At 43.5% G+C, this 20,309-nt stretch overlaps 1 protein-coding gene across 1 annotated transcript in view; it reads right to left on the reverse strand.

Moving 5' to 3' along the window:
* TMC5 (transmembrane channel like 5) overlaps window positions 1-20,309 on the reverse strand; it is a 106,261-nt gene that overhangs the window by 23,983 nt on the left and 61,969 nt on the right. The window contains exons 8-11 of the mRNA XM_044304094.1: window positions 19,224-19,472; window positions 18,578-18,729; window positions 3,878-4,022; window positions 597-761 (exon numbers count right to left, since the gene is read on the reverse strand). Coding sequence (XP_044160029.1) covers window positions 597-761; window positions 3,878-4,022; window positions 18,578-18,729; window positions 19,224-19,472 — 711 coding nt within the window. The remainder of the gene's footprint in view (window positions 1-596; window positions 762-3,877; window positions 4,023-18,577; window positions 18,730-19,223; window positions 19,473-20,309) is intronic.

Below are 20,309 nucleotides of genomic sequence, written 5' to 3' on the forward strand. Positions count from 1 at the left end.
AAGGGCAGAGGTTAGGCCTTATGCACTCAACTCTATCTGTTTTGCGGTCGGCAAATCACGAATCCACAAAACACATATACCCGCCTTTTTAAAAAAAATGTATGTAGAAATATATTGTTTGAAAAATGGACAAGAATAGGACATGCTCTATTTTTATGGACCAACAAAATGGACAAACGCATTTTGCAGCCCCATTGAAATAAATGGGTCCGGTTGTGCACCAAAAATACGATTGTGTGAATGAGGCCTTAAAGTTAATCTATTTGATAAAACTATCACTCTGCTCAGCTCCTCCTGTTCTTGATCTGTCCGGTCCGATTTTTTATTTTTTTTGCCCTTGTTGGCTGAAAGTAAAAGTCTATGCCACGATTGCCCAAATTTGGCAGATCATTTCTGACTTGGTTTAAGCCCATGCATGAATGTTCTGATGGAAAATGTATTGGCCACATTTTGGCCAATCCTAGTACTGTGTATATGGCCAGCTGCAATGCACACAGGCATATACACTGGTCTATGTTGTATTTTCATACAATGCCTGCTCAACCTCATACTGCCTAATACATACAAATATGGGAATCCATGAACATCTGCTTTACCTCTGCAGAATCCGCAACTCTAAGGCAAAGGAAGTATACCCCAACACAGCAGCCAACTGCCAGCCCTGAGGAGAAGATCCAGGCAGCTATATGAATAAAATATCGAAGTATCTTCTCATTCAAGGTAAGTTTTAATGCTTCCATTAACTTTTCTGCCAGAGTTTCCTAGGAAAAAAAACAAGAATAAAATACAAATGAAGACATTTAACAGAAAACAAATTATAGACATTTAAGAGCATTATTACACCAACAGGTAACAAACATAATCCATTACCATACAATACTAACCATTTTTATAAAAAATATGGGGAAAAAAAGGGATGCAAATTAGCCTTTTAGCATGCTCAGCCTCAGATGCCACCAGATGTAAGGCAGCTATCCTATAAGTCAGGGGTGGCCAACCTGTGGCTCTTGAGCCGCATGCGGCTCTTTGCTTCTTCAAGTGCGGCTCTAGCTGTGGAGCCGGGAAGCAGTCAGCCGGCTCACTCTCCACCCCAGGCTCAGATCTCTTCTCCTGATCGGGCACTGTTGCTACTTTGCAGCTCCAGCTCACTCTCCACTCTCCGTCCTGATGCACACAGTGTGAGAACGTAGTACATGGAGAAATACTACAATCTGACGTTGTGCTCATCAGGTCACAGTGGAGAGCGTGTCAGACCTGCAGAGTAGCAGGTGCCCGAGCAGGAGCCCAGTGCCTGATTAGGAGAGGGAAGAGATTTTTTTTTAAATGATAGAACTGAGCATGGGAGGTGTCCTGATCTGGGCAATGGGGTTCTGATCTGAGCATGGGGGGGGGGGGTCTGATCTGAGCATGGGGGGAATCTGAGCATGGGGGTTCAGATTTGAGCATGGGGGGGGGGGAATTAAGCATGGAGGTCAGATCTGAGACAGGGGAGATCTGAGCATGGTGGGGGAGATCTGAGCACTGAGGGTCTGACAATGGGAGTCTGATTTGTGTTGTCTGATCCGAGCATTGGGGGTCTTATTTTGGGGGTCTGATTTGGAGGTCTGATGAGGTTTGGGGATCTTATTTTAGGTCAGATGAGGATTGGGTATCTGATTTAGGAGTCTTATCTGAGGTCTGATGAAAATATATATATTTTTTTTTTCTCTGCTAATGAAAAATAATTAAAAAAAATATTTTTATCAGACCTCAGATCAGATGAAAAATCTATTTTTCTTTGTTAAAAACGTAGGTGCATCTTGTAGGGCGAAAAACACAGTGACTCGTGTGTAAATGTATAACTTGTGGCTCCTGGTAGTCATACGTTTTTATTTTTTTTAACTCTTTGTGTCTGTAAGGTTGGCCACCCCTGCTATAAGTCAATGATCGACCCTTTAAATAGGCATTGAGGCATGACTTGGATAATAAATAAGCCAGCACCTCATCTGCAGACAGCTGTTTTGAGGTAATTTCCCCTCATCAGTGCAAAGCAGAGTACTGGCTTACAGCGTGAGGAGGCTCATAGGGCATATATGCTCCTCTAAGCTTCCTCACGTCATTTAAGGTGCGCTCCGTAAGGAAAGGTAGTACTCCCCAAATCCTGACCTAGGCCTCTCACCCAGTTAAACCAGTACTCTCCGCTCTGCACTGATGAGGGGCGATCACCCCAAACCAACTGCCTGCAGATGAGGTGCTGGCTTATTTATTATCAAAGTAATGTCTCAAGGCAGGGGCGGATTGGCCATAGACCTTACTGGGAAATTTCCTGGTGGGGGGGCCGCCTCAGCCGTCCTCACGACCGGTCAGTGGAAGTTTTTGGGGATGTATTATTGTGCTGCTGGCAGTATTTTGTGATGGACTGTGGCATTTGGCTCTGTTGGGGTGCTATAATGTGCCACAATATGGTATTGCTGGCCCTGCCTTCCATCAATTTGGACCCAACTACAAAACTTGTCCACTTTTAGTATTTTTTCCAGGGCCACTTTAAGTTCTCAGTTCACCCCTGTCTCAAGGCCTATTTAAAGGGTTGAACATTGACTTATAGGATAGCTGTCTTACATCTGGTGGTGTTAGAGGCAGGCTTGCTAAAAGCTCATTTCCATACCTTCTTCCCAGAATTCCAGAGGAGCATATATGGTCTATAAGCCAGCTTCTAACAGTGGATACGGCTAGTGGCAGTTAAAGGATAGAACTAGTACAGAGTAAATACCAAGGGGTGCTATAATGAACTATACTTCTATACTTCTCTAATTTGCTGCAGGTAACCCATAATCAATCATCTTGTAGTCTTGCTGCTGCCTGATGTGTGAGCAGGTAGTACTCGCAAGTTAGGGTGGGTTCACCTTTGGCTACTTTCACACTAGCGTTTTTCTTTTCCGGCGCTGAGTTCCGTCCTAGGGGCTCAAATCCGGAAAAGAACTGATCAGTTTTATCCTAATGCATTCTGAATGGAGAGTCCGTCCCTCAGGATGTCTTCTGTTCAGTCTTTTTGACTGATCAGGCTTTTCAGAAAAACGTAGCATGCAGTATTTTTACCTCCGGCCAAAAATCCTGAACACTTTGACTGAACACTGATCAGGCTTTTTTCCCATTGACTTGCATTAACGCCGGATCCGGCGCCGTGTGTTCAGTCAAAACGGATCCGGCTTTTGCATGTTAAACCCGAAAAATAGGAAAAAAATGTTAAAGTCCATAAATGGCAGATCCGTTTTTTCCAATGCATTTTTCCATTGTGATTGAAAGCCTGATCAGGATTCAAATGTAATCAGTTTTCAGACGTTTTTCCGGATCCGGCGGGCAGTTCCGGTGTCGGAATTGAACGCCGGATTCAAACAACGCTAGTGTGAAAGTAGCCTAACGTTTTATGCCTCCTTTTTATTTATTTTTATTTTTACAATGGAACTTTAAGGTGAACAGATGCTGAGGCATCAGTTTAACGTAGGTTTTTTTGTATACGTTAAACGGATGGCAAAAATGTGATGTGAACCCAGCATTAGCTGTACATTGGGTCCCCAGAATGAATTTTACTGATGGGTCCTAGGTACTCCAGTCCAACACTGTTTTCAAAGGAAGTTAATTTAATAATTTTCTTCTTTGTAGAGTAAGGACTGGCGTGAGAAAAAAATTCAAGGCATAAACTGTAAAAACCCTGGTGTAGATCACTATCATGAGTAAAATGGTTCAAGTGAATTTCACTGCCTTCATTGAATGGATTTTTCTAAGGAAGAAACCAGCTTTTCTTGTTTATCCAGGAAAAACACAAAGCAGAGAATTCCAGAAACCTGCCAGTTCGGTGTCTGACACCCTTTAAGTCAACAGAAACTGGGGAGTTTCTTACCTTTATTTGCGTGCTCAAATGTTTCTTCTTTAATTTCACGGCCTTCTCATTATTGATACTAAAATCCCAACTACACAGAAGTTTAGCAGCGTTGCCCGAAAACGAAGCAGGGTTAATAAAGTTTTTTCGAAATGACATTGCCATGCTGTGAACACATAAAAAAAATAGGAAGTTAGTGTCTCTGCCATCAGTGGAATTTTAGCCAGTGCTTACTTTTCAACCCTTCATAGGGATACCCCGCCATAGTCAGTGGCAACATACCACAACGAAATTCGATCACTTCCTGATCAATTGGGGCTATGGCTCCTTCAGATTTTCCCTGCATTGTTGAGCAGTTGTCCATGCTCCGTGTGGGCAACTGCAACACCCCAGAATAGAGTACTGCCTTGTAGAGTACCGGCATATCTCTGTATGGTTTAGTCAGGGTTAATAATCCTGACAGTGCCCCTGTAGGAAGTTAGGTGTTGGTCATAGGTCCAGTTTCTAGCCAAGGAAGAGAGAAAAGCTACATGTACTCACTCCTTGGAGAACTAGGCTTAAGCCCTAGAGATTTACCATCTCTGAGAGAACCACAGAGAAAAAACTAGTACCCGAGAAAGAACTAGAATTAGAAAGTCCAGAATCTGCTTGGCCAAGCACTGGCGTCAGTCAGCTATTTTCTGTTTAAGGCTGGTAGATACTTTACTGCAGTGAGAGGGACATTACTAATAAACTCTTCCTCACTTTGACACAGGCTTGGCCCACCGTATCTTAATCCTGTACCCCTCAGGTGGGAATTATAGACAAATTTTGCAAGAACCTTATCGCCAGCCTTAGATTCTGCAGAAGAGACTTTGGAGAAATAGATGGAAGGAGTACCAAAATCCTCATTCTGGCTTGTATCCATGCATTGTTATCTGGGAAGATTTGCGCATGTCAATTGTTTGGAACTTTTGATACAGTTGAATGTACTACAACTCCCATTCTGCACTTTAGCAAAAAGAGACTTGTTTATGTACTACTATTTGCCTGGTTACTGACTCCAGCATCATATGCTGGCCACTGCACCTACATCTCCTGCCTACACTCATAACACCAAGGGCACTCCAACTACTATTAGGCAGGAGCCCCAACATCAGGGTGTGCTTCTATTACTTCTCTGGCCCTAGGGAGCATTGGTGTGAGGACTAACACTGTGAATATTGCTGGCAGAGACACTACCACTCCCATCCTCAGAGGCGGATTGGCCATAGAACTCACAGGGAAATTTACCGGTGGGCCGATGCCCAGCGGGCCACCTGGGCCCTCCTCGCGGCTGGCCAGTGGACGCTTTTGGGGATGTATTTTGTGTTGCTGGCAGTATTTTGTGATTGACTGTGGTATTTGGCTCTGTCGGGGTGGTATAATGTGCCCTAATATGGTATTGCTGGCCCTGCCTTCCATCAATTTGGACCCAACTACAAAACGGGGCCACTTTGCGTATTTTTTCCAGGGCCACTTAAGTTCCCAGTCAACCCCTGCCCATCCTCCATTCTCGCTTCTCTGGAGATTCTCTGTGGAGCTTGCGGCACAACACAGCCCCTTTCTCTTGCCCAGTGGGTGACTGGGAGTGCCACTGAGCAGAGAAAAAGCTAAAAGGTACCTTATTTCTTGTGACCGGTTAGGGTAAGACCCTCCCCATTAAATGCTATGGCATATCTTATCTATGATATGCCATAACAATGGGATAGTTTTATTTTCAGGCATACTACTGTGACATGCCAGAAAATAGGAACATGTCCATGGACAACCACCAATATCAGAAGGGTGGGGGTCTGGCTCCCAGCATTCCCACCGATTAGCTGTTTGAAGGGGTCCTGCCATCTCCATTCAAGAGCAGTGGTAGTCCAAATGTGACGTTATTGTCAAAGACGTTCCTATGACAGGCGCCAGGAGATCTGGGTGACTGGCAACACGTTGTGTGATCTGACAGGTTCTTTGTGGATCATTTTGTGTCTGTGTTGTTTCTGGTGATGGCCACACCCCTTGCCTCAGGTGTTGCTTATGGTCACTTACCCTTCCCTATTTATTATGGCTTCTCCCACCATATGGTGCGGTTTATAGCTTCAGTCTAGTTTTGGATTGCTGGTGTCTGGATCTCGGCGGAGTTCCTGTGCTTCCATTGCTATTTGAAGTTAAGTGTCTTCTACCCCTTTTGTTTGTTGTTTGGGTTATCTGGTGTTGCTCTATTCCCAGTCATTTGTGTTTAGGCCTGAGGGAGACTTCTGTTCATCCTACAATTTGGAGGAACAGGTTGTCTCTTGTCCTGACATTAGTACCAGGGTACTACATGGTGAATTAGGACTTTAGGTTCCGGTGTATGAACTCTCCTACCTCTGAGGTCAGTTCGTATTTGCAGTCAGTCAGGACTTTGATTAGGGTTTCTCTAGGAGGTGACCTGCTCCTTTCCCTAGCTTCCAGGCCTTTTCCCCTCTCCCCTTTCCTTCCTACGTTTGGTGTGGGTTTCCCTCCCACACCAAAACGAGACAGCTATTACACATACCTTTTTAAACCCGCTGTCACCATTTATTATTTTACCGCAAATCTCTTTAATGGCAAGTGCCATATTATAAACCAGCCTTCAGATGGCTTGAAAAAAGTATCTGACTTCTAGTAAGTTGCAGGAAATCTTTCACACCGGGTGTGTGATACATTTGATTACAAAAAAATAGTAAATCTGTTTATGCATTCGATCTAATGCAGGGTCTGGGGGGTTGTTCTTCGAATGCTTCTGGCTCTGGACTAGGCATAAGGTCCGGATATAAAAGTATAAATTTGACTCCTTCTTTACTGGCACTTAGTTCTGACACAGGGATAATCTCGCAGAAGGTTGAGCAAGGATAACCAATTATAAGCATCAGAAGTGACAACATTGAACACTATTTCAGCCAGTCCCCAGAATTATTTTTTTATCCTTATAAGTAAACAAAAATGTATTTTTGTAAGCATTTGATTATCCAGAATTTTTGATAAATTGCCACCCCTTGACGCCAGTCTACTGTATATAGCACTACAGCATGCTATGAATAATTGGGCGTGTTATTAGATTATAGAGAAATCTACGTGTTCACATTCATTAATATTCACTGAGAAATATATCTTTACCCCAATCTGCATATTATAAATGAAATGCTAGATCTTATTTTTTAACTTGATCTCACCTGTTAAGATATTATGTTGTCTGCTTGTTAAGCGTATTGTATTTGAACCTTGGCCTTTTTTTAAGCCTTGAAACTTCCTCTATCGCACTAGTTTCTATTACCACCACTGTAAATATCACCTGAGCCTCCTTCACTAAATAGCTGCACTTCCTCATACTTCCCTCTAAACCACCCCAGTCTGACCTCTCATATTATACAGTAAATATTATTTCAGGGAAAAAAAAATATTTTGTACCTTCCTTTGAAATATATTTCATAATGTGTTGAAGAAATTACTATTTTTCGATCACAAGAATAGGGTTTTTTCAAAGACTTTTGGGGGTTATTCACGAACAGCAATACATCTATATTAGGCGTATTCCTGGCGCAGATCTGTGACTTTCCCTTTACCCGCACATGTCAGGACTACGACTGTTTTAGAAGTAGAAAATGGTCTAAATCTACGCCAGTGAGGGATCTGGCATGGATTTAGAAGCGGCAGTGGATCCGCCAAAGGTCTGTAGAGGCGCCTCTACATAACTTCGGCGGATTTACCACTAGCGCAGGACCTTATTAAGACCGGCGTCTAAAACACCAGTGGTGGAAGTCTGACCCTGGGACAGAGGTGGCGGAGGTCTGACCCTGGGACAGAGGTGGCGGAGGTCTGACCCTGGGACAAAGGTGGCGGAGGTCTGACCCTGGGACAGAGGTGGCGGAGGTCTGACCCTGGGACAGAGGTGGCGGAGGTCTGACTCTGGGACAGAGGTGGCGGAGGTCTGACCCTGGGACAGAGGTGGCGGAGGTCTGACCCTGGGACAGAGGTGGCGGAGGTCTGACCCTGGGACAGAGGTGGCGGAGGTCTGACCCTGGGACAGAGGTGGCGGAGGTCTGACCCTGGGACAGAGGTGGCGGAGGTCTGACCCTGGGACAGAGGTGGCGGAGGTCTGACCCTGGGACAGAGGTGGCGGAGGTCTGACCCTGGGACAGAGGTGGCGGAGGTCTGACCCTGGGACAGAGGTGGCGGAGGTCTGACCCTGGGACAGAGGTGGCGGAGGTCTGACCCTGGGACAGAGGTGGCGGAGGTCTGACCCTGGGACAGAGGTGCACCTCTTCACTGTTTACCCAGGCACAATGACGTAAGGTATATACCAGTGCCTGATAGGGCTGCTCCGACCATTCAAGGGATGGAGGGGTATAGATCATTCTGAATCTACAGTATTAGGAGTCTGACAGTGTAAACCTTTATTCTTATTATTCCTGCAAACTGTTAGTTAAAAAAAATTCATAAATGTTCATTATCTAATCTATATGGGCACCTTTAGGGTTAAAGAACACAGCAGCTGATATCCTATCAGGTTTAGAGTCATTTAAGGACATCTCTGCTGGAACACATGGTGAGTGTATTGCTATTGTTGTCATCCAGGACTAAAGCCTGTATTAGGCTACTTTCACACTAGCGTTCGATCGGATCCGTTCTGAACGGATCCGATCATAATAATGCAGACGGAGGCTCCGTTCAGAACGGATCAGTCTGCATTATTTTAGCATATAACAGCTAAGTGTGAAAATAGCCTCGTACGGATCCGTCCAGACTTTCAATGTAAAGTCAATGGGGGACGGATCCGCCTGAAGATTGAGCCATATTGTGGCATCTTCAAACGGATCCGTCCCCATTGACTTACATTGTAAGTCTGGACGGATCCGCACGGATCCGCACGCCTCCGCACGGCCAGACGGACACCCGAACGCTGCAAGCAGCGTTCAGCTGTCCGCCTGTCCGTGCGGAGGCGAGCGGAGCGGAGGCTGAACGCCGCCAGACTGATGCAGTCTGAGCGGATCCGCTCCATTCAGACTGCATCAGGGCTGGACGGCTGCGTTCGGGTCCGCTCGTGAGCCCCTTCAAACGGAGCTCACGAGCGGACCGACGAACGCTAGTGTGAAAGTAGCCTTAGACAGGCAGATCTGCAAGGCAAGCGTTCCATCCCGGCAATTGCTTGTTAGCTAGCAGAGGAGACTGCTGCTATTAGATGCAGTGATTTCCTCCGCAGCATGGGGAAGAGCGATGGCTATGCCATCGCTTGTCCCCATACGGTCTAGAGCAGGCATCCTCAAACTGCAGCCCTCCAGCTGTTGTAAAACTACAACTCCCACAATGCCCTGCTGTATGCTGTTAACTGTAGGCTGTTCGGGCATGCTGGGAGTTGTAGTTTTGCAACAGCTGGAGGGCTGCAGTTTGAGGATGCCTGGTCTAGAGGTTTGCCGGAGGAAGATCGCTATTAGACAGCTCAATCTGCCGTTGGCAAACACTGATTTTCAAGCATGCTTAAAAATCTGAATTGCCCGTATTACACTGCAAGATGCGAATGCTCGTTAGCGATTATCGGTGTAATACATTTTTAAGGGCTATACACACAGCGACAGTATTCACTTCTACAGTTACAAATTATGCATGATGACAGTATGATAAGAGAAAAATAAGACGTCTGCGAGGCTATACCCTGCTTTGTTGTTGTTGTACTTTCTAATGCCACCATTTAATATTGCATAGAATGTTGCGGGAAGTGGGAAAAAAATCCAAATTGGGTGGAATTGGAAAAATATGTAATTCTGATACAGTTTAATGGTGTTTTTTTTTTTTTTACCACGTTCACTAAGCGGTAAAACTGACTGGCTTTTCATTCTCCAGGTCAGTACGAATCAGGTGATACCACATATGTATAGCTTTTCTTGCATTTTGATACGGAAAAAAATAAAACTTGAGATAACTTTTTTGTAGTTATGAGTGCAGGCTCATTGTTTGCAGGGTCATCTGTACTTTTCATTGATACCATACGACTTTTTGATCACTTTTTATTTTATATTTTGTTGAGAAGAGACCAGAAAACATTGAATCAGCCATTTTGACACTTTTTTTTAGTTTCGCCTTTTTCCGCATGGGATAAATATTTTTATATTTTGATAGCACAGGTAGGGATGAGCAAATCGACTTCGGATGTTTCATCCGAAGTGGATTCTCATAAAACTTTGTTAGAATACTGTGCCAAGGTACCACTTGCAACCGAAACAGAGAAATTTCTTTCTGAAGTTATTACCCAAAGTCTTGCGATACTTCACTTCATTGGAGTCAATACATTCTAATACTGTACGGAGCACTCGCTCCGTACAGTATTCTAACAAAGTTTTATGCAAATCGACTTTGAATGGTTCATCCGAAGTCGATTTTGCTCATCCCTAAGCACGGGCATTTTTGCATGCCGCGATACCATACTATTTTTTAAAACATTTTTATTTTTAAAAACAAAAGCATTAGCATTGGAGTCTATGATGACTTTACTGTGTTTCTGTGGAGCCCTGCCAAAGGCAGGGGCTCCATAGAAACTTCTATGCAGCAGCCTCCTGTCATTCTGAATCACAAGGCCTGCCGCATACACACTCCAGCTCCTCTGATCGCCACACAGGGAAGCCGGAGCATACCTGGAAGTGCGCACTTCTGGTATTTCACAGGTTTGACCACAGCGTCTGGGAGATTAAAGGGAACCTGTCACCGGGATTTTGAGTATAGAGCTGAGGACATGGGTTGCTAGATGGCCGCTAGCACATCCGCAATACCCAGTCCCCATAGCTCTGTGTGCTTTTATTGTGTATAAAAAACAATTTGATACATATGCAAATTAACCTGAGTTGAGTCAGAGCTTGAAAATATGACTCTTCTCTGGTCACACAAGTAAGATATGACTCTTTTATGTTAATTTGCATATAGAACAAATGTTTTTTTTTTACACAATAAAAGCACACAGAGCTTTGGGGACTGGGTATTGCGGATGTGCTAGCGGCCATCTAGCAACCCATGTCCTCAGCTCTATACCCCAAATCCCGGTGACAGGTTCCCTTTAAATGTCCGCGATTGGCATTATCACCGGCCGCTGAGATTAGCCACGGGTGCATGCTGTATGAAACAGTAGGCACCCAGTTACTATGGTGCCCGCTCTGTTCTGAAGCGGGCGATATCGTTAAAGACCCCACATGTGACGTAATAGAGGTTAATGATTCATATGAGTGCATTTACAGTATAGATGCCAACAACAGCAATGTAAGAGCATCAAAATCGTGCAGTGCGCCACACAAAAACGTGCACTAGGTCGCTGTCTATCACGGGCCCTCTCTATAAGAAACCATTCATGCAAGGGACCAGGACAAGTGGCTAACCCCCCCCCCCCCCCCCCCCCCCGCTCCGACCTCTGTAATCACACAGTGAACAATGTGAATGTGTGCCAGTTACAGCCCGGAAATTTGGATGAAATTTAAAACAATCTTTGTAGCACGCCACACACATATACATTATATAATGTCGCTGTGCAGATAACTTCTGACAAGTCGCTTACTGTAGCTTCAAACCTTACTTAAAGGGGTTCTCCAGGAATTAAGAAAATGATAATATGTAACTATTACTTTATTATAAATATATTCCCAAATACCTTTTATTAGTTATAATGGCTCATTTTGCCTAGGGAGCAATCATTAGGAGAAATAAAATGGCCACTGTCCTATTAGTACACACAAAACCTGTCCTAATCACACAGCAGGACAAGTTACTTCACATCACTGAGCTAAAGAGCTGCCTCATCCCCCTCTCTGCTCTGCTTATCAGGGATTATGATACTGAATACAGTTTTTAATGATATTTAGCTGAATCTTTGTGGGAATGGAGTTCACGAGGAGACATGAAGTACAGAGAGGATGGACAGGACAGACTGTGGTAATGTGGGGCTGTGGTAATGGAGACTGCATATAAGTGCTGCTGCTCATTAGCCACATCTGCTCATGAACTCCATTCCTACAGAGATTCAGCTGAAGATCTTATCTGCTGTATTTAGGATCATAATCCCTGATGAACAGAGCAGGAAGGAGGATGAGGCAGCCCTTTACCTCAGTGTTCTGAAGTAACTTGTCCTGCTGTGTGATTAGGACGGGTTTTGTGTGTACTAATAGGATGGCGGACGTTTAGTTTCTCCTAATGATTGCTCCCGAGCCATTATAAATAATGAAAGGTATTTGGGAATATATTTATAATAAAGTAATAGTTACAAGTGAATAAAGCTCAAAATCCTTCTAATAGCTTTTATTTCCATACACACAAATGCATTGGGAACACTACACATTCTATTTCAAATCATAACATGAAGAAAAATATATCAAATTAGTTTGTTCCTCTAAAAATTTTTAAGAAAAGTGATTAGACTGTTAAAAAATAGCAGTGTTTGTGTTCTTCCTTACAAACTCAAACATTCACTATATAAACTAAAAAATGTTTGAAGATTTTGCTTTCCTTTAAATCACTTAACTAATATTTAGTTGTATAACCGCTGTTTCTGAGAACTGCTGGACATCTGTGTTTCATGGAGTCAACCGACTTCTGGCCCCTGTGAAGCCCAGGATGATTGGACTACATTTCACAGTTCTTCTATATTTCTTGGTTTTGCCTTTAGAAACTGCATTTTTAATGTCACCCCACAAGTTTTCTATTGGATTAAGATCCGGGGATTGGGCTGGCCACTCCATAACGTCAATTTTGGGGTCTGGAACCAAGATGTTGCACACTTACTGATGTGTTTGGGGTCGTTGTCTTGCTGAGGACCCATTTCAAGGGCATTTCCTCTTCAGCATAAGGCAGCATGACCTCTTCAAGTATTCTGATGTATTCAAACTGATCCATGATCCCTGATATGTGATAAATAGGCCCAACACCTTCCTTAGTATGAGAAACATCCCCATATCGTGATGCTTGCGCCCCCATGCTTCGCTGTCTTCACAGTGTACTGTGGCTTGAATTCAGTGTTTGGGGGTCATCTGACAAATTGTCTCCGGCCACTAGACCTAAAAAGAACAATCTCACTTCCATCAGTCCACAAAATGTCTCTTTAGGCCGTCACTGTGCTCTTTGGCAAATTGTAACCTCTTCAGCACATGTCTTTTTATCAACAGTGGGACTTTGCGGGGGCTTCTTGCAGATAGCTTGGCTTCACATAGGCGTCTTCTAATAGTAACAGTACTCACAGGTAACTTTAGACCTTCTTTGATCTTCCTGGAGATGATTGTTGGAGTCCTTGCCATTTTGGCTATTCTTCTATCCATTCGAATGGTAGTTTTTCATATTCTTCCACATCTTTCAGGTTTTGGATGCCATTTTAAAGCATTTGCGATCATTTTAGCTGAGCAGCCTATCATTTTCTGCACTTCTTTATATGTTTTCCCCTCTCCAATCAACTTTTTAATCAAGGTACGCTGTTCTTCTGAACAATGTCTGGAACAACCCATTTTACTCAGAATTTCAGAGAGAAATGCATTGTAACCAGCATGTACAACATTTGCTGCCTTCCTTCCTTAAATAAGGGCAATAATTGCCACCTGTTTTTTCAAAGAATGAATGACCTCACTCATTGAACTCCACACTGCTATTATTTTGAACATGCCCCTTTCAATAATTGATTGAATTTCAGAGAATCAGCAGCATGCATGTCATGACTGTTGGGTCTGTTGGGTTTCTATTACTCTTCTACACCTGCTAGCAAATTATTTGCCATGTAGAAATATAATTTCTACCAAAAACTGTGATTGATCAGGTTAGTGATGTCTGAGTGCTGTTATTTTGAACACAACTTTAAAATTAAGTAATATCTAAGTATTTTCATTTTCTTAATTCCTGGAGAACCCCTTTAAAGTGAGCATAGATCTGTACAGTATAAAACTATGTATGAAGACAACCTCTCTGTGGACTTTGTAGTTGCAACAATACTTAAAACGGGTTGTCCCAAATTATCAACTATACTGTGGAAAGGTGATAAGTGTTTGATTACTGGGGGTTCTACCACTGGGATCCACACTGATGGTGGATGATGCTGGGAGTGGGAGTGGAGCATGCACATTGCCACTCAATTGTAAGTCTATTGGACTGCTAAAGATAGCCGAGTACGGCGCTCAACGTTCCCCCAAAACCCTTTTAAAGGGATTGCCTGACTTAAATTATTTGTAAAAAAATACATTTAAAAATGGGAAGGTATAAAAAAAAAAAAAAAGGTTATACTCACTATACCAAATCCCCTCTACTCACCTCCACTCCAATCCTGCCCACCATCTCTGCAGGAATGGCATTCTGTATACTGCACGTGATCGCTGCAACCAGTCACTGGCCTCAGCAATACACAGCACAAGACTACTGAGGCCAGTTATTGGCTCCCGCAGTTACATGCAATATATGGGCACAGTCATTAAAACACATTACCAGTGAGGTCATTGATTGGCCAGCGCGGTGTCCATCAGAAAGCTGTAATTCTGAATTTCAGAGATTGGTGGCAGAGAGGGGAGCTGTGAACCAGACTCACTTTAACCCCTTAAATCCACCTCAATATCAATATCTGCAGAGTGTTTGGTTGTTTATTACCCAGTGAGAACTTGCATCAATTACAAGCAGTCATATCCTTTTACGATGCCCTCAATCACAGTAATCATTCTTAGGTTAACCATATCCAGGGATACATCTCAGATGTTGATTACAGGTCACATGCCTCTTAGATCATTATGAACCTATTTTAATTACTAAGTAACAAAAAGTTTTAAAGTCCGCACCTCTGTAAACTTTTACAATAATGTTTCCACATGTAAAGCCTTCAAATATTCTACTCAGCCATTTCCGAGTGACGTTGGTCTAAACTTGCTCTGTTCAAGTCTATAAGGACGTAGACATAGATGTGGAAGGAGATTTTAACTGTATGGTGCCACTGCGTGGGCCCTTAGGGCACATAAAGCCTCATGCAGAAGGCTTTACTATGGCTGTAATAGGTCACAGAGGTGCAACGGGCTCTACTGTATCCCCATATGAGTGCATTCACACAGCGTATGTAGTTTGCGGATCCTCAAAAAATATGGATGACGTCTGTGTTGCATCCGTTTTTTGATGATCCATTGTAACAATGCCTATTCGTTTCCGCAAAACGAACAGGAATAGAACATGTTCTATCTTTTTTAAGGGGCTAGGGAACGGTGTGCTGTCTGCCTTTATTGAAAAGAATGGGTCTGCATCCAATCCACCAAAAAATGCAGGTCGGATGCGTAGCAAAAATACTGACGTGTGAATGGAACCTATGTCCTGACATGCTGTATATTAGGGGAGAATACCGCTCTCATAGAGCACCTGACAGGGTTTAGCCTGATGGTACATGGAGATGGGTGCCATGTGCACGAGGCTTTGTTTGACTGTCTACGTCTAGTGATAAAGTAGTGACTACAGTGGCAGACTTTTTTTTAAATGCGTCTGGCATTATCCTAGCTTTGCCCTACGCAGGAAACAATAGATTGCATTGAACTGCATGGCACAGGTAAATAACATGGATTAGAGTTCCTGTAAAGGTAAACTGTATGCAAATAATCCTAGCTGGCAGTAAAAGTGAATGCAAATGTCAATGCTGCCAGTGACGTTTATGAAAAATATATCACTTTATAATGGCAGCATGCACTGTTACAGTAGGTGGAGCAGTAACCTCTCGTAGACAAAATTTCCAGGGCTTCATTCATAAGACCACTATAACATAATCCATATATGATCAGTAATTTTCATCAGTATTTGTAAGGCATGGGTGAGACACAACTTTTCCATTACACTTTTCTCTGCAGGCTCCATTCCTGGTTTTGGTTTACAAAACACTGACCAAATACTGATCAAATACCGTGTGAAAGTGCTGAAAGACTACACTGGTATTACAGTAAAGCAAATTGGAGCACGGAGAACCCACAGTTACAAAGGACTTGTACTTGAATCGCAATTGAAAACAACAACTATTATTTCTTGTTTAGGTCCAGAATAGAGATCATCAGCAGGATCGGGGACTATCCTCTCCGGTGAAGAAGTGCCCATCTGCCGTAAGATTGACAAGGCTAGACATTTAGCCCGGCCCTGACAATTTCTTGCCTTCATCACTGCTCCGATTAGCAGAACAAAGGCAGAGGCTCTGATTCGGCTTCGGAGCAGTGACTGCGCACGTGCCCCCTACCCAGAAGTGTTGCTGCACCTGAGCAGTCAATGCTCAGAAGCAGCCTCTTCCCTTGTTCTGCTAACTGGAGCAGCGGTACAGGCAGGAAATTGTCAAGATTGGGCTAAATGTCTGGCCCTCTCAATCTTGCGGCAGGTGGACGCTTCTTCACCTGCGGGGACAGACCCTCAAAGGTGAAGAAGCCCTGCTGATGATCATTCGCTCATCTCTAGTCCAGAAGCTGAAACCTGAATTAATCCGGCTCAAAGATGAGAGTTGCACATATTTAAATCCAGTCGTCTATAGCTAAGGGTAGGTTCACACCTCCATTTATCAGATCCGGCAGGCTGTTCATCTGATCCATTATAATCAATGGGGTCCAGCAAGATCCTCGTCAAATCCATTATGGTCAATGGGCTTCAGCAAGATCCTCGTCTGATCCATTATAGTCAGGGGTGTCTAGCAGTGAACGGCAGTATCTGGCTAAGGCTACTTTCACACTAGCGTTTTTGCTGGATCCGGCAGGGTTCAGCAAAAACGCGTCCGTTACTGATAATACAACCATCTGCATCTGTTATGAACGGATCCGGTTGTATTATCTTTAACATAGCCAAGACGGATCCGTCCTGAACTCTATTGAAAGTCAATGGGGGACGGATCAGTTTTCTATTGTGTCTGAGAAAAGGGATCCATCTTGCTCCGCATTCCATGACAGAAAGAAAACCGTAGCTTGCTGCGGTTAGCTTTCCAGTATGGGAACGCAACCAAATGGAACAGAATGCATTTTGGAGCACTCCATTCTGTTAAGTTATGTTTTTTCCCCATTGACAATGAATGGTGAGAAAACAAAAGCGTTTTTTCCGGTATTGAGACCCTATGACTGATCTCAATACTGGAAAGTAGAAACGCTAGAGTGAAAGTAGCCTAAGCCGGATACAGGGAACCCCGGCAGGCTATTCTCTGCAGGGGTTCCCTGGATCCGGCTTAGCCAGATACTGCCTTTCACTGCTGGACACCATTGACTATAAGGCCCCTTTCACACGGGCGAGTATTCCGCGTGGGTGCAATGCATGAGGTGAACGCATTACACCCGCACTGAATCCTGACCCATTCATTTCAAAGGGGCGGTGTACATGAGCGATGTTTTTCACGCATCACTTGTGCGTTGCGTGAAAATCGCAGCATGTTCTATATTCTGCGTTTTTCACGCAACGCAGGCCCCATAGAAATGAATAGGGCTGCGTGAACATCGCATCCGCAAGTGCAGATACGGTGCGATTTTCACGCATGGTTGCTAAGGAGACAAGGGATGTATGACCCAGGACCCCATTTACTTTATTGTTTTCCATTATAACATGGTTATAATGGAAAATGATAGCATTCTTTAAGACAGAATGCTAAGTATAATGTCAATTGAGGGTTAAAAAATAATAAAAACATAACTCGCATCTTCCACTTGATCGCCAGCCGGTATCCTCTTCTTTGTTCTTCTTGAAGGACCTGCAAAAGGACCTTTGCTGACGTCATCACGCTCACCACGTGGTGAGCGCAGTGACGTCAGCGTAGGTCCTGCTGAATGAAGATAGAATGTCGATGACGTCAGCCAAGGTCCTTTTGCAGGTCCTTCAAGAAGAACAAAGAAGAGGATCGCGGCTGCGCGATCAAGTGGATGAGGTGAGTTATATTTTTATAATTTTTTTAACCCTCAATTGACCCTCAATTATACTTAACATTCTTTAATACAGAATGCTATTATTTTCCATTATAATCATGTTATAATGGAAAATAATGAAATCTACAGAACACCGAACCCAAACCCGAACTTTAGTGAAGAAGTCCGGGTTTGTGTCTGGGTATTCACATTTATTTTTTCCTCACGCGCGTGCAAAACACATTACATATATTAGTCCTTGAATGGGTTCTCCAGGATCCCCTCCATTTTGATTTAGCCCCTACAGCATGGTTGATGTAATATAAGAATCATACTCACCTGGTCCCCACCATTCCAATTATGTCCCCTGGCTGCGGTTGGTCATCTTCCAGTCTCAGGTGTGTTGACTTCCATGCAGGACGTGGTCACATGCACCAGTGGCCTCAGTGGTGAAATGTATCCCGAGTTGCACATAACCCAGCAGCTGAAGCCAGTCAGTGGCTGCAACGGTGCACATGACCGCCGCCTGGTCAGAAGTCGACAAGCTTGGGACCAGAAGATTGGAGTGAAGTGGTGGGAACCAGGTGAGTATGATTTCTGTATTAGGTCAACTACATTAACTCAAAACCGAAGGGATTATGGAGAACCCCGTAATTAATTTTCTCTATTTTTGGCTATAAAAATGGCAGAAAAAAAACTTGAATTTGTGGCAGTGCCTATTAGGCAATTAATACTATTACCTCTTAAACTGACTCAAGCCGGAGCTTTACATATCTCACTGAAATATCATGCGTGTGGCTGTTTGTGTCCTGGCATAATACACGTTTCTGGATAAAGTGACTGAGAATGAACTGACAGATCACATTACCTAATGAGTAGGATGAGAAAGCAGGTAGCCAAATACAATCCAATGGTAAATATATATGCTAACTGCATATTATATGGTGCTAGGTAGACATCTTTCCTGATGCTACTATTTGAATAGTATCCATAGTACAAGACTGTATCTTCAAAGTAGCCCTTAAAAAAAAAATTTAAAAAAAATTCTGATTATTACAGGTATATGTCCGCCCACTAGGGGGCTGATTTGTATACAGTTCAGGTCAATAGGGGCTGTATACGGCTGCATTCTAGGGGGCCTAGTGGTAGAAACAGGCAGAAGTTTACACATATGTGAGTGAGAGAAGAGAAGAACTGTGCTCTATGCAAATAGAAAAGCATTATAAACTTAGAAATGACATAAAGAAGACAATATGAATAATTTATGCTGAAAAAAATGTAATGTAATGCAATCAAGCCATATTATGGGAAAGAGCAAACAAACTACTCCGTCCTGTCTCGTGAAAAAATATTTTTTGTTTTTTGTCTTCAGGTGTAAGGACAGTAAAGGTAGTAAAAGTGGTGAAGATAGCACCCATATCGTACATATCTACAGTATATACTTCTTACTTAGCATACTTTTCCCAATGAATGTAATTTGAGGGTTTGCTGAGAATTGACCTATCCATACTTACCGCTCCTGTAAGAAGTTCCAGACCAGAGAAATTTAAGTCATTAGGCGCCATATCAACAAACTGAGGAACGGTGATGAAACTGAAATTCACCACAAACGAGAAGATGTTGAACATCAGCAGCCATTTGATGAAATTGAAATATGACAGAATACTTGTTCCGAATTTCCCTTCTATGACTTTCAAGGTGCCATGCCAAAGCTGAAGTGCCTCTAATGCCTCTGAAGCCGCCTGCTTAGACCTCCGGAAAGACTGGTGAGGAAGAATTTACAAAAGAAGTATGGATTAAATGACATGAATATACCAAAAGTGTTGATTCATCAACAACTACTTCAACACTGTATTACTTATCGTTTGTTTGAAGGGGTATCCGCATCTGGACATTTACAACAGGAAATGTGTGCGTTCCATCTCTGGGATCAGCACTGGAGATTAGATATTTTAACCATATCTTTTTTATTACAAATTAGGTTCCTGGAGCACCGAGTGGCTGGCTCAAGCCCTCAGAGCACCAGTTCATCAACACCCTGCTGCTCACGAGACTCCCTCCCCCTTGATTGACAGGGCTAGACATCTCATCTGGCCTTGTCAATCATGCATCTGCTCTGCTAGATACCCACTGCACAAGCGCCGCTTATGTCCAGGTGTACCCAGACGTCAGTGGTGCATGCACAGTAGGTATCTGCACTGCTCAGGTAGCAGCAACAGATCCCCTGTGCTAGGGGCGATACTAGGACAAATGACGCAGATGCGAGATTGACAGGGCAAGGGAAGATTTTTGGCCCTGTCATTCAATTTAGTAGCAGCAGGGTGTTGAAGAATTGGTGCTACGTGGGCTTGAGCCAGACCCCAGGTGCTCCAAGAGCCCAATTTCTAACTAATTTGATTTCGTTAGAATTGATTTGCTCATCTTTAGGGTTATGTTATGTTATGTTACTAAGTCCTTGTATAGCGCTCTAGAGGAACTCAATCCGATCGAAGCGCTTGTCGACGGCTATATTGGTGGGCCCCCACGTCATCCTACACAAAAAGCCAGGTCTTAACCAACTTCCTAAATTCCAGGTAGTTTGATGTTGTTCTAATGTGTTC

This window comes from Bufo gargarizans, chromosome 8 (assembly GCF_014858855.1).
Source record: "Bufo gargarizans isolate SCDJY-AF-19 chromosome 8, ASM1485885v1, whole genome shotgun sequence".
Classification (NCBI taxonomy): domain Eukaryota; kingdom Metazoa; phylum Chordata; class Amphibia; order Anura; family Bufonidae; genus Bufo; species Bufo gargarizans.